The 21,416-nt window shown below is 39.3% G+C and overlaps 1 protein-coding gene across 1 annotated transcript in view; it reads right to left on the reverse strand.

Annotated features, from left to right (window-relative positions):
- Positions 1-3,401: 3,401 nt before the first annotated feature.
- Positions 3,402-21,416, reverse strand: part of trit1 (tRNA isopentenyltransferase 1) — a 54,740-nt gene continuing 36,725 nt past the window's right edge. Inside the window, exons 9-11 of the mRNA XM_024263747.2 lie at positions 6,597-6,706; positions 5,038-5,155; positions 3,402-3,867 (exon numbers count right to left, since the gene is read on the reverse strand). Coding sequence (XP_024119515.1) covers positions 3,713-3,867; positions 5,038-5,155; positions 6,597-6,706 — 383 coding nt within the window. The 3' untranslated portion in view covers positions 3,402-3,712. The remainder of the gene's footprint in view (positions 3,868-5,037; positions 5,156-6,596; positions 6,707-21,416) is intronic.

Below are 21,416 nucleotides of genomic sequence, written 5' to 3' on the forward strand. Positions count from 1 at the left end.
CGATGTCTTTAGAACTCAATTATGAAAAATTACAAAACAAATAGGAAAAGGATGCAATTTTATCCTAATTCGTAGCTTGTTCTGTATTAATAATTAACTGGATTATAAAATGATTTTATAATTTCAATTTTCTTTTTAGAAAATAATATGAAAAATGCAAACACAAGGTAACATGCCCAGAGCTGCACGGGACTCAGTGACCTGAAAACGAGTCTTCATGTCTGTCTGGGCCGCTGCAGCTGTTTGTGCTGAGAGTTTACGTAGACCTGCAGCCTCTGCAGGATCCTACACCTCCATGCTGGTGGACTCCACAGACACCAGCAGATTCCAATATGTGCTGATGCTTTGGAACGGTATTTTAGCAGCTGCTCTCTAAATGTGTCTGCAGAAACCCTCCTCATTCTGTCTTTGTGTGCTCTGAATCAGACACTACTGGAGTTACTGTGCTAGAACCGATTGACTGCAGACTGATATCATTCCCAGCATCAGCTCAAAGGAGGAGGAATTCTCCAGAATCAACACGAGTGAAGTCACAACCAAACAAGTTGAGGCTCTTATCTGTCAGAGACGTGGTGTTTTCTTCTAGTTATCAGGTTTTTTATCTTCCTCCACAGACTGACAAACAAACCTTGAACTGAAGTAAGCTCGTGCGCAGATAACAACTCATGTAAACACACATCACTACACTACCAGTTTAATAATACGGATATCTGTGCCAGTAAAAGATGGCGCTTGAGAGACAAAATCATTAGTCAAGATTCACACTGTAGTGATTCTCCTGCTCTTTTCTGCTCGTAAAAACTCAATCACACTTTCAGAAATCTTGGTATAACGTTCAGCTCGTCCAGGACATTACTGCTTGCATTTTAGGTATTGATAAACTTTATAGTATCTGAGATATTGAGCAAAATATGCCCTACAGGAAATGAATGAGAAAGTCTTACATTTTAAATATTTTAAACAGATTAGCAGCAAGACTTTAAATATATTCATGATTTTATCTTTTATAGTAATTAAAAAACAGATTAGAGTTTAGCTTCTATTTTAGCTACATGCTAACATTTTTCACTAATTTAGTTCACTGAGAAATTTAAGGGTATTTTGAGTTTAGCTAGTATTTAAGCAACAAGCTAGCTTTTTTGGCTAATCTGACATCTACTGGGGTTTTTTATGCTAACTTTGAGTTTAGCTAATATTTAAGCAACATGCTTAACGTATTTGGATAATTTGTTATCTACTGGGTTATTTTTAATCTTACATCTATTAAGGTTTCTTGGGCTAATTTTGAGTTCAGCTTATATTCAAAGAGCACACTAGATATTTTTGCAAAATCAGCGCGTTTCAGGAATTTTTAAGCAATTTTACTACAAAATTTTCAGAAATCTAAGTCGACTTCAGCGCTCCTTCATAGTTATTTAATGAAATGTCCAGTCTTTTAGCAAATTGAACATTTTGCAAATAGCTTTTGCGTTTTCAGCAAATTCCTTCAGCGATTAAAGTAAATTTCATCAACCATCAAGCGTTATCACAGGTAATGCAATATATCTTGTTTCAGTTTGAAATGAGCTTAAACTTCGAACTGTTCATCTTAATTTAACATCAATCCGAACATGAGCCCGTCAACATTGCTTTGCATGCTAACAGTTCATGTTTGTTCCTTTAAGCTGTACATTCCTAAAATTCAAACTTTCTTTAATCCCAAACCTTAAGTTTCATTCTACATTCTTTGTAAAAAAAAAAAAGTTTAAATGTTTATTAAAGATTAGAAAAAAGCCAGTCGTCGAGAAGTCGTCGGTGATACTTAAACACAAAATCTTTAACATAGTTTTCAACCGTTAACACGATCAACATCATTCCAGTGGATTCTGAAGTTCATCGTGTTATCAATTGAAAAGTTACAGTAAATCAAAGAACATGAGGTGTTAAGGGTTAAGGAAACGGTCTGCGTCAGTGTTAATGCTGCATCATGCTGCATAAGTCACTAATTAGCCTTGGAAGTGTTGAGAGCGCCCTACTTTCCTGCGTCTGTGAGATCCAAAGTTCAAGAGCCTCTTTTCACGGATGCACTGATTCAGTGGTGATGCAGGTGCCAACGCTCACACACAGAAACCCCATGAACGAATGAAACCCTTTTCCACATCAAGCCGTTGACTCGTATGAACAGATGAAAAACAAGCAGCAAAAACCGGATGAAGGGAAGACGAACCGCCCACCAAGGCAGGGAAAAGGGTTGTGAAAAGCAGATCCATGTCGGCTACATGCCGACCTTTGCTCTCAGCGTGACTCCCAGGCAGCGCGGTAAGCTCCTGACCCAGTTTGGAAAGAGAGAATGAGGGATGAACACAGACACACACTTCCACCTATTATACACACAGAAAGTATTTTTAGTCCTGAGGATGAGGTCAACCCTGAAAGAACGTGTCAAACACTTTGAGACCGCTGAGAGATAATGAGGAAATACAGGGAAAAGAAGCAGGGCGATGTGGGAAAAGGAGGACCCATTGTGGGAAAGCTTCAACAACAACAGCACACCTGGCTCTGAAAGGAGACCAACACACTGCTGGATAAACAGAGGCCTGCAGTCCAGGGTGTGAACCGCTCTCTCCTCAGTCTGACCTGATGGTTCACGCTGCTGTCAGAGAGCAGAACAAAGAGCTGGAGAAAGGATTTGAAAATGACTCTGATCATCTCTGGATCGATGTTCAGTAGTCTTAAAATATGATGATGTCTTTAGCCTAAATCTCACCTGCTTACTAAACATTCACACTATAGTGATCCTCCTGCTTCTTTCTGTGCGTTTTTCTGCACGTAAAAACTCAATCACACTTTCTGTGATTTCAAAACGTTCATCTCGTTCAGGACATTACTGCTTATATTTGTGGTATTCATAAACTTCATAGTTTTTGAAATATTGAACAAAATATACCTCATAGGAAATGAATGAGACAGTCTTCAAATTTCAATATTTTAAGTAGATTAACAACAAGCCTTAAATATATTCATGGGCTGTTTTCATCTTTTAGAGTCATTTTCAAATATTTTAGCAACATGCTCACGTTTTTGACTAATTTAGTTTGCAGAGGAATTTTAGGCTATTTTAGAGTTTAGCTAGTAGGCAATGACCTAGTTTTTTTTGGCTAATTTGGCATCTACTAAGGTCAAAGGTGAAAACATTTAAAGAGACGCTAGTTTCTTTTTATATTTTTGATTTTATTTTAGCCAAAAATAGACATAATTCATATTTATTAAAAACCAGAAGGTTATGAATGCAAATCTAAAAATGTTAAAAGCTACAGTAAATCTTTGTGGCTCATTCTAGGTTTTGATCAGTAAAACGAGCCCAAATGGATCTTTTACTGTTAAAAGTTGCCGACTGCTGGTATAGAGCATCATCAGAAAAATACTTAAAAACTACTTTTATTGGAGTGGGACTTGAGCAACAGCACTGATCTGCATCCACACAGGTGAAACTGGCTGGTCCACGTTTCTGTTTACTTTAGTCTGTCAACAGCAAGCAGAGAAACAACAGTCTACTTCCAGTGATTCCACAACAGACTTCTTTAACCAGCAAATTCATAGAAACTGAAAAGTTAAATAATGATGATACTGTAATGAAGGTGGAACTTCAAACATTTCTTGAGCTGTCTGTCCGATGCAGCAGGTCTCTAAAGCTTCCTGAGCCACAGTGGTGTTGGGAAGCTGACAGCAGTTTTCAGAGTGAGACGGGAACGGCGGTGTGTGTGGAGTCCTGAGCGGCTGCAGTGCAGCAGTCATGACAGGAAGCTTCTTCTGCAGAAACACTGCAGTCTGGATCAGACTTCCTCTTCTTCCTCACATGGTAGTAATGCTTCCTGGATTTCAGGTGAGCTGCAGGAACAGAGGAAGTAGACAAACGGATGACCTGCTTTGTTTCAGGCTGCAGCGAAGCATTATTCAGGTCCTTTTTCTGAACTGTCACGGTTATTTTAGCACAGGGGTGTCAAACTCAATCACACAGGGGGCCAACATCCAAAACACTCCTTAGGTCACGGGACGAACAGGATACACATTTACTGAACACTCTAAAACTACATTTATAAAACTTTAAAAGCGTAACTTTTAAATAAAATTATAAACTAGATATATATCATTACCTGTGATAATACTAGTGTGAATGCTGTAAGCTGAATTTGGCTGCTGAAGATGTTAGTGCTGATAGCTGAAGATCGGGAAATTGATAGATAAAAATGTTGAAGCTGATAGCCAGCTAAAATATTAGCTAAATCCCAAATTAGCCTAAAAAACTGAAAAAAAAACCTTAGGTTAGTCAACACAGCTAGCATGTAGCTGAAATATTAGCTAAACTCCAAAATAGCCTAAAAAAATTAGTAAATGCCAAAATAGTCCAACAATCTAGCAGAATGACAATTTTTAAACTTTAAAAATGTCACTTTTTAATATAATTCTGAATAATAAAAATACAGGAATATTATTCCAGAATAAATCACCTTAAACCTTAAATAACTTTCAATATTTTACTCTCCGTAAAAATATATTTTGTCAAAATTATACAAGTTGATGAGCTCAAGATAAGATCGGGTCACTAATAACAGTAAAATAAAAGGATCTGGAGGGCCGGATAGAATTACCCAGAGGGTCGTGACTTTGCCACATGTGCTTTAACAGAACTGAATGATCTTACAGAAAATAATGTGACGTGTGCTTATCCAAACCACAGCAGAAAAGGTCATTCACCCCAGAGTCGTAACCCTTGTGCTATCCTAGACGTGTTCACACTAAAGTGGGGTCATCTGGACCCCACAAGAGAGCACAAGGGTTAAAGGAACTTTAAAAATGAGCCCTTCCACACCCTCACACACCGGGATTTACATTCATTTTCTTAGTCGAGTTGGATAAAGAGAGTTTTGACACATTTGACTTAAATCATTCATACACATAAGAAGAAAATAACTTTCTGGAATGTTCTGAATGTAAAATAACTGATGAGTAGTGAGAAAAAAGCTGCAGTGGTTCTTTGAGGAGAGTGAGCGGTCTCACCTGTCCACTCAAGGTCACCGATGATGACTTTGTCACACACATCACAGGTGTGGAAGCTTCGCTTGTTGTTCTCTTCTTCTCTCTCCATTCTGACTGGTGCAACTGGTGGCTCCTCGCCCTGAGGAACACCAAAATGTCAGGAGAACCAAAGTGGACCAAACCCCATGGAAACATCTGCAGTTCCAAGGGTTGATCAAAAGGGGCGGTATTTATAAAATGAGCGTACAAAAAAAACAAAAGCCACCATCCCAGAGATTCACAACCGTTTTCAGCTCAGACTAGATTTTCACAGACTGCCAAAATGAGGCTGAAGTTAGCGTCTGAATTCTTTTATCTGTTAGCTTTCATTTTCCCTTAACTTTTGAGGTTAAATTCATTTTCATCCTCTGTAAAATGTCTGCAGCTGCTATAAACTTTATTTATACACTAGATTCTGTGTAGGAACCAAACAACCCTCAAACCCATGACCGTTAAAATGGATGCTAAAAAAACAAAACATCAGACACCAACTTCAACCTCATTTGACTTTAAATGTGACAAAAAATTGAAAAAGTATGTTTAAAAAAAGATTTAGAAAACAGAGTAACTTTATTAACAGCATCCACGCAACATTAGACTGCTGGTTGATGAATATTCTGCACTGCACAAAAACCAAACACATGCAGAACATAACAAATTATTATGGTCTGTGGGAACAACCGTCACTATTAGTCCATATTTGGAGTCCTGGTATTTGTCTGCAGATTCTTTGATTTTGAAATCATAGGCTCTTCTTCTGTTTCTTCTTTGGATCTTTTCTACCAAAAAAACTTTCTTTTTCCTTTTAAATTATTACTTTTTTTGTCGAAAGAAACTTTCCAAATGTGTTTGTTTTGGTGAACTTTGTTAGCTCTGAGTTTTTTAAAGCAGCTGTTGGAGCAGCTGCTTAAAAAGGAGTGGATGGAGTTTTGAGACATGACCGAGTGACTTGGACACGAGTCAACACTGAGGTGAATGTGCAGTACTGCTGCCACAAACGATGATTTTAATAGTTGACTAACAATGATTTTTTCAATTAGCTGACTAATCGGGTCATGTACAAACTGGATGTAAAGCACACATGTTAACCATCATTATCTTTAACTAAATACAAACTAGATCTATAGCATTACCTGTGATGATGCTAGAGTGAATGCTAAAAGCTGAACTTGGACACTAAAGACGTCAGAGCAGAACTATTTTTTCACTAAAGATAAAGTTTTGCTCTCACTGACTCAAATATAAAAAAATACATATTTTGGTGCTGAACGCTCACAACTTTGTTCAACTTTACTACACTCTAACGAATAATCAACTATTAAAATAGTCGTCCACTATTTTATTATTTTACAGCACTTGTTGCTGATTACCTGCATCAGGTGTGTCGGCTCATCAGAATGAAGCGACACCTGAGTGAGCTAATCAGAGGAAAGCAGAGACGAGAGCGCTGGAAGCCTCCAGGACCAGCAGGAAGCTAAATGCAGCTCAAAGATGAAGGACATTCAGAAGCACAAAGACCAGCAGCGATGCTGAAGCCACACCTTCCTGAGGCTCTCCAGGATCTGCAGTGCAGGGGTCAGCACCGCCTCCTCCCACCTCGACGAGTCCGTCGCATTCAGGCCGTACACAGCGGGGACGTCGTCTCCTGGACCTGCACACACAGACATCCAACAACCGTAAACACCAGCGCCGCCTTCAATGACGGCTTTGATCCCTGAGGACAGAAGGAAAGCAAACATCTGCATTCTAATGACACCCGTCACTGCAGCACCGAGCCGACAGCTGCTCGGACCGCTCCGGTCCAAACTGGCAGCAGAGCAGTGATGCGCCGGGACCGCACCCTGGAGCTCCGTCAACCTGCTGACTCACCCCGGCTCGATAATGCCCCCCCTTCCTGTGTGCCGCCGCTGCCCCACCCCCACCCGGTTTGGATTCTGCCGCCGTCAGCAGTCTGCGGGCTTCAGCGCTGAAGCAGAGCAGCAGCATCAGTCTGATGTCTGCAGTCCTTCCTCAGTTCCTGCAGATGATGACGGGTTCCCCTAAACCCAAATTCAGACATTTGCTGACGTTTTTGGCATCAAAATCCAGAAAATGGATCCACGACTTTCAACATGAATTTACTGAAATAAGTCGATCTTTGACAATGATTCAATTCCAAGATCATCCGTATCCAAACAACTACATTAAAACAAGTCAGAATCTAACAGAGACATCTACTGCAGGAGCGTCAAACTCAAGGGGCCAAAATCCAAAACACACCTTAGGTTACAGGACAAACTGGATAAACATTTATTGAACACACTAAAGCTACATGTTTAAAACTTTAAAAATGTAACTTTTAACATTATTATGAACTAGATATATAGCATTACCTGTAATAATGTTAGTGTGAATGTTGGAAGCTGAATTTGGCCTATATATGCTAGTTTTATCTTTTTTTTTCATCATCTAGTATCAGGACAAGCTTTATGCTAGTGCTGACAGCTGAAGATGCTGAAATTAATAGCTAAAAACGCTCAAGTCAATAGCTGAAAACGCTGGAAGCTGATATCTAGCTAAAACATTAGCTAAATGCCAAATTAGCCTAAAAAACAAAAAAAAACTTTACAACATTTATCAACGTTTCTTCATCATGTGAGTTCTTTGTGAAAATAAAGTTTTCATCAGAGCATCTTGAAAAATGTGTCTCTTCTGCACAGAAACCCCTAAAAATATCTGAGAACTCATCGGCTTCAGTCCAAAACAGCTAGCATGTAGCTGAAATATTAGCTGAACTCCAAATATTTCAAAAAACATCTTAGTAAATAGTAAAATAGTCCAAAAAGTTAGCAGAATGCCAATGTTTAAAACTTTAAAACCATAACTTAACATAATTTTGAATAATAAAGAGGCAGGAATATTATTCCAGAATAAATCAACTTAAATCTTAAATAACTTTCAATATTTTACTCTCAATAAAAATATATTTTGTCAAAATTATACAAGTTGTTGAGCCCAAGATAACATCGGGTCATTAATAATAATAAAATAAAATGATCTGGAGGGCCGGATCCGGCCCCCGGGCCTTGACTTTGACACATGATCTAAAGACATCAGGAGGATTTCTGTCAAAATATTACCTCAACTGCAAAATACTAACTATCAAATCAACATGAAATGTAAAACGCTTTAAAACCTACTGTAGAAGAATATGAGAAAAAATAATATGTAGTTCACTTTCGGTTTATCCCTTTTGGGGTCCCCACAGCGTAACAGCACCCACTGTTTCTCATCAGTGATCTGTCAGAGTTTTTACACCGGATGCCCTTCCTGACACAACCCTGTACTTGAGGGGCACAGGGACCCAGTTAGGCAGCAGCATCAAGGGTCTTGGCTAAGGACCCAATTTGGGTGGGGATCAGTGGACAACCCTGGGAATCGAACCCAGGGCTCCTGAGTGCCAGCCCTTCACCTAGCCCACTGAGCCACCCAGCCGCTTATGAAACAAAATAATATAAAGACCATAATTATTGAAAAAATGAACAAGAACTCAGAGATTGACTACAATCACAAACATTTTAGCTGCAGAGGACTCTGATTCTGAGCTCAGCTTCACGTTTGGTACATTTACCATCAGCTGACTGAAATACAGTAAACAGCTCAGATGATAAAGAGGAGAAAAAACCTGCAAAGATTTAAAAATAAGCACAATTTGGTGTATAAAAATAAATAATCCATCCATTAATAGGTTTGATATTCCTATAAAACAAACGGTGTGACTATTCAAGGCAAAAAACAGATTTATTGAGAACTTTTAGACTGAACTTTGATCAGTTTAAATCACTAAATCAGTGGAGATAGTTTTTAAAAACCAAGCTAAATTAATCAGAACAAACAGAATATTTTAAAAATTCTGTCAACTTGTGAATCAAACTGAATAAAAGCGGCGTTGTTTGGCCCGCTCAAAATTCAGAATTTTTGAAACCAACTCTTTTTTTCCCTCAAACAGATTCCTAATCAAGCTTGGAGGTAGAGAAAGAAAGATAAAATCCTCTAGGAGGAGTTTCAGTTTGTAGCTGGAACTAAAAGTGTTTTTTGTTTTTTAATAATTACCTCCAATTCAAAGAGGAAAATCCCTGGAATGAATCCCTGTGACATGAGGAGTGAGCGTGTGCTCAGTGAAGTTTAGCTTCAACTTCAAGCGATTACTCCTATTTCAAACTAAAGTTAGTGGATACAACTTTGACGTTTCTTTGTTTTTTCCTCCTCTTAGGAAGCATTAAGAGATTTCAGACTATTGCGATATTTCCATTTGTGTTTTATTGCAGTATTAGATTTACCACACAGCCAAGAGTTGTGGAGTAAATGCTTTGAAATCCCTCCTCGCTCAGACGCATAAATCAGCCAGTAGTGTTTCACTCTTAGCTCTATTTCAGGATATTTTCTGGGCAGTATTTAGCTCGTGTTTTACACCGCAGCAGCTTGTAAACTCCAGTTTACCATCGCCATAGGCTTAGTAGTAATCAAATACTTTCTGCAAACTCGGCCGTCGCCTTTCTTCAACACAGTTCTGTTTGAGTATGGAAGTGTTGTGACTCAAAATTTAAAATAAAAGTCAATACTGGAAAGGCTATTTCATTTTCACAATGTACCTGGAATACATGTCTCTTAAATTAAAATACAATTCTCTACAATTGAAATGATAAAGAAAATGGCATTTGACATTTAAGTTTCAAAAAGTTCTTTAGTAATTTTGTCCCAAAATTCAATCAGAAATATTAAATTTGAAAATTAAAATTTGAAAAACAGAAATGCTTTTTCCTTTTCAAACTGTACCTGCAATATTTGTCTCTTGAATAAAATGAAAAAGCAATCCTCAGAATTATTTTTCATTTTCTTCTTCAACTCCGCTCATTCCGTGACAGAATCAAAGTGACAAACCCAATTGACATTGCTTTTTCGTGTTCATGTTCTGCCGCACAACAAGTGTCTCAAAAATCTATAGGGGGTCTGGAACGTCCCAAGGGCGCACGGCGATGACGTCAGAGCTCCTCCTGCTCTGGTCTGGTTTGTGCTGTCGGGAAGTTACATGCCGTTCATAGATTTATATAGAGAAAAGGGGAAAAAGGACTTTTATTTTAAATTATGAGGCACAAACGCTTCCATGTTTGAGAGCCCGTGGGCGGGGCTTCTGAGTTACGGTGTGGTTTTTATTCAGTCACTGGTGAGCAGTTGAAGGTTTTCTCATGGGATCTGTTGGTTCCTTATTCGTGAACATTAAGGAAACATAATTTGGTTCTAGTATGGACTTAATGAACGTTAATAAACTTCTGAAAGACTCGCTCCAATGAAAATGGTGCTTTTGCTGTTTTTAACATGTTCTTGCAGAATTTTCTCATGATGGAGGACATTTGAAGCTCAAGACTGCATGTCTGAGTATTTCTTTATTCAAATCCTGAATCAGGAGCAGATTAAAACAACGCAGTTTTAAAACGATTGTCTTTGTGACGTAGAAAATACGCCGGGCAGGGACGAGCTTCTGGCTCCGCCCCATTCTGATTTGCAGACAAATCGTTCTCCTTGTCTGAGCTGGTATCGGGCATACTTTGCACCAATGATCTTACCCACAATTCAGAGGTGAATTTCTAACAAACTCCTGCCGCTCTGCAGAAACTATGTCCTAGAAAACAACGAGGTTTTTGATTCATGTTTGACTGGGAAGACTTGAAAGCAGGTTGCAGTGAGACTTTCTGATTTTAGTCCTGAGATAACCTTAGTGATATTAAACCAAAATAACGATTTACTAGAACACAATCCCAGCATGACGTCCGTGTTCCTGTCCTGTGCAGGAGACTTGACTCGTCGTAATAGTCTAAAACTTTTCCCATTTGATCTGTTCTCCAGACTTCAAGCAGACTCGTCTGTAAATGAATCCCATTAACCTTTAAGGTTCTGTTTGCCAACTCAATTACCAGCTTAATCCTTTCCACATGGAGAGGAATGCAGGGCTGCTGGGAAATGCCCGAGCGGGCCTCTGAAGAGAAACTGCCCGCTCATCAGAGATCACCTGAACTGGATTTCCACCACATTCCAGCTGCTGTAGTGGGTTTGATGTGCTTTGAGCCACGCAAGGCTGTTTGTTAACGTTGATCATCTCTGCTCACTTGAACAGCTAATAGAAGGTGTCAAACCAGATACAGAGCAGCGTGTCGCCCTGCAGAATCAACACTTAAAGTCTCAACTTCTCAAACCTTACCAAGCTTTTCTTCATATCAGTACTGCTGTCGTCTCATTAACAGCTGGAGGTTCAGGGTCAAATCAGGACCAGCTTAAAGTGAATCGAAAACAAGATTGAAATTTTGAAAGAAAAAAAAAAGAAAATTTGAGGCAGTTTTATACTCGAAAATACATATTGAAAACTTAAAGGAATTATAGAAAAATAAAACTGAACATTGGAAAAAATAATATTAAAAACTTGAAGGAAATTTTGAAAATTTGAAAAAAAATTGTACATTTAAAACTTGAATAAAAAATCCCCACTAAAACTGTAGCCAATGAGCTGAAAGCCCCGCCCACATGTAAAATTAGGAGCCCAAACTCAGAGACTCTGAACTGAAAACAGAAAAATGACAGCAAAGAATGGGAATAGAGAAAAGGAAAGTTGAAAATACAAATTAAAGTTTTTTTAAATTGGTAACATATTTTGGTTCAAATTTCAAATTTTCCTTTTTTATTTTCAAATTTGCAATCCCCTTTTTTCACATTTTCAATCTTGTTTTTGATTCACTTTAAGCTGATCCTGATTTGACTCGATATAGAGGATCTGGGAATAAGAAAATTCATAAAAAAATGAGTCAAAATCTTTAGACTGGCATTCATTATCATCATTTTGGGAACAAAAATGTGGATTTATGTTTACAGTTAAGTGCTAGTTATAGATTTTATGAGAATGTATGAAGATGAACTGAGATCAGAGTCTCATTTTGTTCTAAAATGATTCATTTCCATTTATTTCATTAGTTTTTTTTTTGGTACAATTAGGTTAACTCAAAAAAGAAAAACTATTTGCTTAGAATTAGCAATCAAAAAACCTCCTCATTGGGCTGTTTAACATTTAATTTGGAGTTGCTTTTTTAGCCTATTTTTCCTTTTTTCTTTAAAGCTTCTGTGGAACTCTTTAATTTGACCTTTTTGATATTTGATCATAAGATTTCTTGTTAAGTAATGGATGTTATTTGTACTACTTTTAGGATTTACTTCTGTGTTTTTTTCCCTATTTTGGGCTGCCTCTTGCTGCAGAGTACATGTGAAGAAGCTCTTTTTTATCCATCAGAGCAAAGACAGATGGACCCTTCCTGTCCAAATTGGGCAGGTTTTTACTCAAATGGGGCAGATTTTTGCCCAATCTGGCAACACTACAGACAAATGGATGAAGCGCTTGCATGAACTCCGTAAGTAAATGTGAACTCTTTACTGTTCAAGAAAAAGCTTCTGTTTGGTGCAGTGTGATTTGGGTGTTGTTCGCCCGTGGTCATGTTCTTGGCCGTGGACCACGCATCTGGCTCATCTTGGCTGTGGACTTCGCCCCCACTTGTCCCCAAGTCTTATCTGGCTGAATTCTATTCAAATACACAGTTGTAGAGTTAGATAAGCTAACTCTTCTTTAACAGTCCTGGTGAATCTCCTGTCTGTCCTGGGAGAGGATCTGTCCTTCATGCTACATCTCTAAGGTTTCTTCTTTTTTCCTGGATCAGGTTTTTTAGGAGTTTTTCCTTACCGGGAGGGAGGGTCTTAGAGCTGGGATAACCAGTTTAGTTTAGTCTGTTTGGGTTTTTTACCTATTGTTTATATTTTATGACTTAACTTCTGCTTCTGTACAATTACCAGCGTGAAGCTCAATGGGGTAATTGTTTTGTGATAAATAAAACTGAATTAAAATGCATATTCTTTTGAAAAACAACTGGTTACAGACAGAGGAAGGGAGGCCACGCCCCCAAACGTGAGCGCAGAGAGGAGATCCGATTACCAACAGGGTGGGATAGCGTGGAGCCCAGCAGCTGCCTGACTGCCTCTGCATTGTGTGTTGAAACACAAGTCCACCTGTTGCTCCAAACAGACCCACAATCCTTTGCTGCTCTGGCTGTGTGTTTTCAGGGTGAGGGTCCGGAACCAGAGACGGTCGCTCCAGCTGGGCTTCATCAGAACACAGAACCTGAGGTGATCCAAATGAAGTGTTTGACTCCAGTTTAGAAAATACCTCCAGTCCAAACTGTGCGGATATTTATAGGGGCTTTTGTGCAAACACATTTTTCAAGATGCTCGGATGAAAACTTTATTTTCACAAAGAACTCAAATGATGAGGAAACGTTGCTAAATGTTATTAAATATCCATCAGTTGAATCTTCAAACTCTGAGAACTCATCGGCTTGAGTCCACAGACCACTCCTCTAAGTGAAGGGTCAACAGTCGAGGGGATCAGGTGCAGCGAGCAGATATGAGTTTCTGTAAGCTAAAACTCGGAGGACAGCTTTGAGTTTCAGTCAGGATGTCACTAGAGACCCTCCCCTCCCCAAAAGTGACAACTCCAGACTATAGACTGGAAAGCTTTATTTACTGCTAAAAGACTGTGCTTTTTGCTAAAGCTGTCAAGTTATCACAATAATCGCAATTAATCCATTAGAGATTTTAGTGCATCTTTTTTTTAATCACGTTAATCTCTTGCTTCTGTAAAGTCCGTTCTTGTTTGATAATTCACACATAAGAGAAGATCGTCCTTTATTTGTCCCACGGTGAGGACATTTCAGGGTTACAGCAGCATTACAGACAGAAAAATTAGACAAATTAGGCAGTTTACATATTTACAAAGAAAACACAGGAAGACATGGAAGACTATTATCCCACCAGAAAGAGAACTGGGAGTTCTGCTTTCATCACTCATATCATTTTTTTTTATTAAAAAAATGAATACTACGACTGAATACTTCACTCCAGTTAAATGTTGAAGTTTAAATTGTTTTTCATGAAAAATCCTCACCGATTGGTGCTCCACTCTCCCTCCTTTGAGGAGAGTGATCGTAAGGAGAAAACAAAGCATCATTTCAGAGGGAAAGGAAGCCTCTTCCTGCATGGGTTTGACCAGATGGTGAAGCAGACGTTTTTTTATAAAGAAACAAAGTCTAAATAGTTTAATTCTCCCTGGCAATGTTCTTTTCTCTCTTTCACTTTTACTGCATCTCAGTGTATAAAACGATCAAATTCACCAAACAGGTTCAGGAAACTATAGAATTCTTCATGTCTATTCTACTGTTTTGCTGTTGTGATAAACTGTGGAATAAAGTATGTTAATACATTAGAGCTGCTACGATTAGTTGACTAATCGACTTAAAACAGTCGATTACTCGTCTATTTTAAGTCCATTAGTCATTTCTTTATATTATATGGCGTTAGAGTGTAGTAAAGTTGAACAAAGTTGTGAGCTTTCAGCACCAAATAATTCCCTTTTTTATACTTGAGGCAGTGAAACCAGAACTTTATCTTTGGTAAAAAAAAAAAAATAGTTCCTTGTTTCAGATGTTGACCTCATTAGAGAGAGCAGGAATATACTTCCCATCAAAATCATTTTGACAGGTGACCTTTGACCCTATGTACTCTATATATAAAAATGATAAATTGATACATCATTTTGAGGGGCGGGGCACCTGTCAAAAGTAGATGGAAAGTTTGATGGAAAGTGTATACCTTATCTCTCTCTCTCTGTGGGGTTTGCATGTTCTCCCCTGTTACTAAGATTTTCAGGCTATTTAGAAGTTTAGCTGATATTCCAGCTACACACTGGCTGTTTTGGCTAATTTAAGTTTTTTTGTTTTTTAGGCTGTCATTTAGTTAAAATTTTAGCTGGCTATCAATTTCAACGTTTTCAGCTATCAGCTTCAGCTTTTTTAGCTATCAATTTCAGCATCTTCAGTGGGAAAATTCAGCTTACAGCATTCACACTAGTATTATTGCAGGTAATGCTATATATCTAGTTCACAATTGCGTTAAAAAGTTATGGTTTAAAGTTTTAAAAATTTAGTTTTAGAGTGTTCAATAAATGTTTATCCTGTTCGGACCGCGACCCAAGTTATTTTTTGGATCTTGGCCTCTTGTGTGATTGAGTTTGACACTCCTACTCTGAATCCTCACTAAGTGTGAATGGGAGTGTGCGACAGACTGGTGACCTGTCCAGGGTGTACACTGAGTCTGAGTGGTTGGGTAAGGCTCTGTGACCCAAAAGGGACAAAACAGGTTTAGAAAATCGATGGAATTAATTAATTACAGGGCAGGATTAAGTTATCAAACAAAACAAAAAAAAATAAATGGCATGACCTCACTCACAGCTTTTTATGCTCACGGGATTCTTTCCTCTGGTTTTTATTGTTGCATAATTCTCTAAACCTCCCAGAAGACTTTGTTTTCTTTACATACAGTATGTCACAAAACTGAGTACACCCCTCACATCTCAGCAAACATTTAGCTATATCTTTTCTTAGGACAACACTGCATAAACGACTGTTTGACACAATGAACAGTAGTTAGTCTAAAGTTAGTATAGCAGTGTACATTTATTGTCCCCTCAAAATAAATAAAAATACAGCCAATAATAGCTAAACCCCTGGCAACAAAAGTGAGATTACCCCTAAGTGAAAGTGTACAAATTGAGCACAAATGATCATTTTCCTTCCCCTTTGTCATGTGAACCATTAGTGTTACACTGTCTCAGGTGTCATCAGTTAGCAGATGAGTTAAAACTCTGTAAAAAAGCTCTTCCACTCTCTTAACCTGGTCACTGAAAGTTCAACATGCCACCTCATGGCGTCAGTTCTCAGAAGACCTAAAAAAACACATTTTATCTTTACATAAAGATGGACTAGGCTGTAAAAAAATAGCCAACGCTCTGAAACTGTGCTGCAGCACAGTGGCCAAGATCATCCAGCGCTTTAAGAGAACAGGTTCTTCTCAGAACAGGCCTCGCCATGGTCGACCAAAGAAGCTGAGTGCAGGTTCTCAGCGTCACATTCAAAGACTGGCTTTGGAAAACAGACGGATGAGTGCGTCCAGCATTGCTGCAGAGATTGAAGGGATGGGAGGTCAGCCTGTCAGTGCTCAGACCGTACGCCGCACACTGCATCAAATTGGTCTGGATGGTTGTCGTCCTAGAAGGAAGCCTCTTCTAAAGATGATGCTCAAGAAAGCTTGGAAACAATCTGCTGCAGACAAACAAAGGACCAGGATTACTGGAACCACGTCCTGTGGTCTGATGAGACCACGATCAACAGATTTGGTTCAGATGGTGTCAAGCATGTGAGGCAGCAACCAGGTGAGGAGGACAACGACAAGTGCATCTTGCCTACCGTCAAACATGGTGGTGGGAGTAACATGATCTGGGACAGCATGAGTGCTGCTGGCATTGGGGAGCTACAGTTCATTGAGGGAAACATGAATTCTAACATGTACTGTGACATTCTGAAGCAGATCATGATCCCCTCCCTCTGGAAACTGGGCCTCAGAGCAGTGTTCCAGCATGACCCAAACACACCTCCAACATGACCACCGGCCTGCTAAAGTGGCTGAGGGTGAAGGTGATGGACTGGCCAAGCATGTCCCCAGACCTAAACCCCATAGAACACCTCTGGGGCATCCTGAAGAGGAAGGTGGAGGAGCACAAGGTGTCAAATGTCCACCGTCTCCGTGATGTTGTGATGGAGGAGTGGAAGAGGATTCCACTGGCAACATGTGAAGGTCTGGTGATCTCCATGGCCAGGAGACTTCAAGCCGTGCTGGAAAATGATGGTGGCCACACAAAATATTGACATTTCCCATTTTTACTTAGGGGTGTACTCAATTTTGTTGCCAGGGGTTCAACCATTATTGGCTGTATTTTTATTTATTTTGAAGGGACAATAAATTTACACTGCTATACTAACTTTAGACTGACTACTGTTCATTGTGTGAAAGCGTCATTTATGCAGTGTTGTCCTATGAAAAGATATAACTAAATATTTGCCGAGATGTGAGGTGTACACACTTTTGTGACATACTGTATTTGCTTCTTCTTCTATTCTCATCTCTAGTCTGGTTCTTGAACTTCAAACATCTTCAGAGGACTCGTGTTCACATCAGTTTTGACTTTGTTTATAGACAAACTTGTTTTTTAATTTTCAAACTATCAGCTGATTAGTGTTTAAACCATCAAACAATGAAGCTCATTGGTCAGAAATGGTCAAAAGTAGTTAGAAAAAACTTTCAAAAGCATCTAAAAAAAAGGCTGGGGAACATTTAGAAGATCAGCTAAAGTCTGACGCTGGAGACAAAATAAGCTTACAGAGAGATTTAACATTAAGTTTAGAGTAAGGAAATTCAGCAGATCTGATGAGAGATGTTACCAAGTCCTTTTATTAGAAGGAAATTTGTAAACATGTAGTAAAATGAATTTTTGATCGTCACAAATTGTCACATAAGTACTTTTAAATATCCACTCTGATGAAAATTGTATTTTTGGTGTTTCTAACCAGTTCTTGTAGCATTTTTCTGATGATAGAGGACATAGATGAAGAAAATCAAGATTAAAATTGCATTTCTGAATATTAAATCGTTGTGAATCAGACACATGAAAAAACACTGTTTGACAAGGATCATATTGTGATGTAGCGGTGCCACAGTCTCCCTGCTCTGCTCCATTCTGATGCATCCACTCACAGACAAATAGATCCATGAACGTCTTTGTCTGAGCTGGAATCTGGATCTAATCTGTACGGCTGGATAGAAATGATATTGTTCACCATTTTTGTTACACCGCTATTGTTAGGATGATGGAGTGAGGGGCTGTAAGCTAGTGGGAGAGAGTGTAAACAGAGAGCTCTCAGTGCACAGTAGGGGAAGGGAGAGGGGGTCTTTGGGGCTTTGCTTTTACAAAAGGGAACATTTTTCCACTTTAACACAGAGAACTCAGTGACGCCACACACTAACTAGGTCCACTGCTGCACAATCTGCAGAAAACTCTGCATTTGTGCACAGAGTGAAACTTCCTGAAGGCTTCACACTAGTTGAAGACAAGGGTGTAAACACGCCTCACACCTGTTGTCCCAGCTGGCTCCGATTACCCACACCCCCCATGCAGCCAGCTCTGCCCCCCCATCCATCCATCCATCCACCCTCTGCTCACTCGTTTACTCTTCTGAATAAAAGATACCTGCACTGCTGTTACTTAACACTCACGGGCCAGCTCGAACCACACCTGTGTGTCCTGGTTACATGTAAGGAATGTTTTTGTGAAACTGACCGGCTGCTGTCTGTCACATGAACAGAATGAATAAACCATGACTTCTTCACATAATGAAATGACTTCATCCTGTCCTGGTGTTTATATCCTCCCAGCTCAGGTAAAGTGTTTGATGTCTGAATTTACCTGGAGCTGAGCAGCAAGTGAACACCTGAGAGACGACCAGCCAGCGTGCTGCTGGAGCTCTGTCTAAGCCCTGCAGCCGCCCAGCAGCCGCCCAGCAGCCTGAGCTCGTGTGGTCAGGACAAATTCCAGAGATTAGCCTGCTCAGCCGAGGGTGACTGCGCGGCGAGTTTGGGGCTCAAACCGCGCAGAAAGGAGGTCAGCAGTCAATGTCAGGCCAAACAGAAGAGAAGATCGAGGGCCGGGATGCCCCGTTAGGGATGGAGATGCGGGCGACCTTTAGGGGCAACTAGAAAAGCTGCATTACCTGCGAAATGCTAGTGTGAATGCTTTTTGCTGAAGATTTACTGTAATAGCTGAAGGGATTTGTGGAAAATGCTAAAGCTTTTTGCATACGGCTAAAACTGCGAACTTAATACTTAAAGTGGCAGAAATTGCATTAAGTGCAGAAAGAATTTGAAGAATGTACTGAAAAAAAAATCTATAAAATGTAAAAATGCGCAAACTAATTACACAATTAGTCCAAAACTTCAGCAGATGCCAAATAAGCCAGAAAAGTCAGCATTTTGCCCAAATGTTAGCTTACCTCCTAAAGACCCCGCAAAATCCTTTGTGGGTACCAAATTAGCCAAAAAAAAGCTAGCATAGTGCTAAAGTAGAAGCTTAACTCAGAATTAGCCCTAAAAACCACAGTAAATGTCAAAATAGCCAAAAAAAGCTAATATGTTGCAAAGATGTTAACATAGCTCAAAATTAGCCTGGAAAACCTCCACTAGCATGTTGCTAAAATGCAAGCTTAACTCAGAATTAGCACAAAAATCCACAGCACATGTCAAATTAGCCAAAAAGACAAATGCTAGCACTTTGATAAAATATTAGGTTAACTCAGAATTAGCCCATAAAAAACTTCAGTAGGTGCCAAATTAGGTAAAAAAAGCTAGCACATTGCTAAAATACTAGCTTAGCTCAGAATTACCCCAAAAACCTCAGTAGCATTAAAGTCCGTAACATGATGAACGTTTTGATGCCAATATTGCAAAGGTTTCAAACTGCGCAAAAAATCTGAGGAATTGCAGCTGAAAAAAATGTAAAAATTGCATAAAATCGTAAAAAATTGTGCAATATTTCAAAATTTGAATAAAATTTTACAATGTTAAAAATAGAAGCATGAATTTTTATAACATGCTGAATGTTTTTAACTGCATGAATTGCATATAGAAAAATTCCTATTAATTTCAATGGGGCTAAAAATCACAAATTGCATAAAATCGTAAAAACCATAACGTTTTCGAAAACTAAAAATACAAGTGACAATGTCCTTAACAAGCTGAAAGTTTTGATACCAAGAATACAGAAATTGTTGAAAGTGTGATTGAGTTTTTACATGCAAAAAATGTACGGAAGAAAAGTAAATATTAAGAAAGAGAAACAGATTATTGTGTGAGTCCCAGGCTACTGAAGAAATGAGCCTTAAAAGACTCGCGTCTTAAAGTTTGTTGTGGCTTCGTTTCAACTGAAATTTCACCTTCAAGGCCGAACTGCCGATTAAATGTGTTGAAGCACATTCCAGGAAGATAAAGACGGAACACCAAGGCCTTTGTGACGCTGCTAACCAGCTGACTGTCAAGCTACAGACTCAGAGACTGAGTGAAAAAAACTGCAGGAATTCTGGAGTCTCGAGAAAAGTCAAAGAAATTCCTAGACCTATTCCTTCAAATCAATTCTTGCTTTATTTCCCCACATAAACAAACCAATATAAGAAGGAAACTTCTAGAGGGTTTCCGCGCCAAACAAACATCCAGAGAAACATCCCAAACAAAGCAGCCACCTTCAGACGGATTACAGCTCATGTTAGAAAGAGACAGCATATGGCGAGTGCAGCAGAAAGGGGGTATTGAGGTTTAGGGCCTGGCGGGGGCTTAAGCCACTTGGGCCTAACAGGATTAGGAGGCCAGGTTACTCAAGGGCACGCTGCTGGTGGGACGGAGAAACCTGCTCAGCCTTCCTGCTCGTGGTCAAGCACATTTAAATGCATCCAGACTTTAGAAACCAACACCTAACAAACCGGAGTCCTTTGGGCAGCATTTGTCTGTGCAGAGAGAAAGAAAATTACCGCTGCAGTCTGAGCTGCAGGAGAGGACCAACCAGATCACAAGGAGACGTCCCCAACCAGGACATGGCAAATATGCACTATCCCATGATGCTTGTGTGTTAGCCCTCCTCTCTCAGCAGGTTTGAAACAAGCCCTTCCATTGTCACACATGTGGATGGAACAGGTGGAGAAACCTCTTCAGTTTGGATGTATGACAGTAAAAAGCCATTTAGTCACATTGATTACAAATTTAAGATCTTAATTGTTTATTTGTGCATTCTTGACTTTGGATGACTGCACATGAGGTGAGAGTGTTTAATCTGATGAATGTTTGTACTGTCTGGACACACCTGAACCAGGTACTTGATTACCTGGTTCAGGTGTGTCCAGCCAATAAGAACATGCCAGTGCAGGGTATATTGGAAAACATGCAGGAAGGTGGCTCTCAAGGACCAGGGTTCCCTACCCCTGGGTTAGACTGATGGCGCTTATGTTTGATGGTGGACCTCGGACAGAATGTGAAGCTCTGGTGATTGGATGATGCCGATGTCAAAAGAACAGGTAAGATGGCAACATTGCATAATTGAGGAGGGACTGGGCCAAGCAGCTCTGCATTCTGAAATGAGGTGAAAAACCTAAACACAATCTAAAAAAACATAAATTCAGCAGCACTAAAACATTTCTGTTGTCTAGAAACATTTTCTTCCATTTCCACCCTTGAAATCAACATCCTGTGACAAGATGAACAAAATTAAAGAAAAGGCTTTCAAGGAGTCAAATATTTCCTCTAAAGCTTAAATATCTTAAAATAAGTAAAAAAAAAAAACAGTTTGTAGCCAAAACCAAACA

The sequence above is a fragment of the Oryzias melastigma genome, linkage group LG11 (assembly GCF_002922805.2).
Source record: "Oryzias melastigma strain HK-1 linkage group LG11, ASM292280v2, whole genome shotgun sequence".
Classification (NCBI taxonomy): Eukaryota; Metazoa; Chordata; class Actinopteri; order Beloniformes; family Adrianichthyidae; genus Oryzias; species Oryzias melastigma.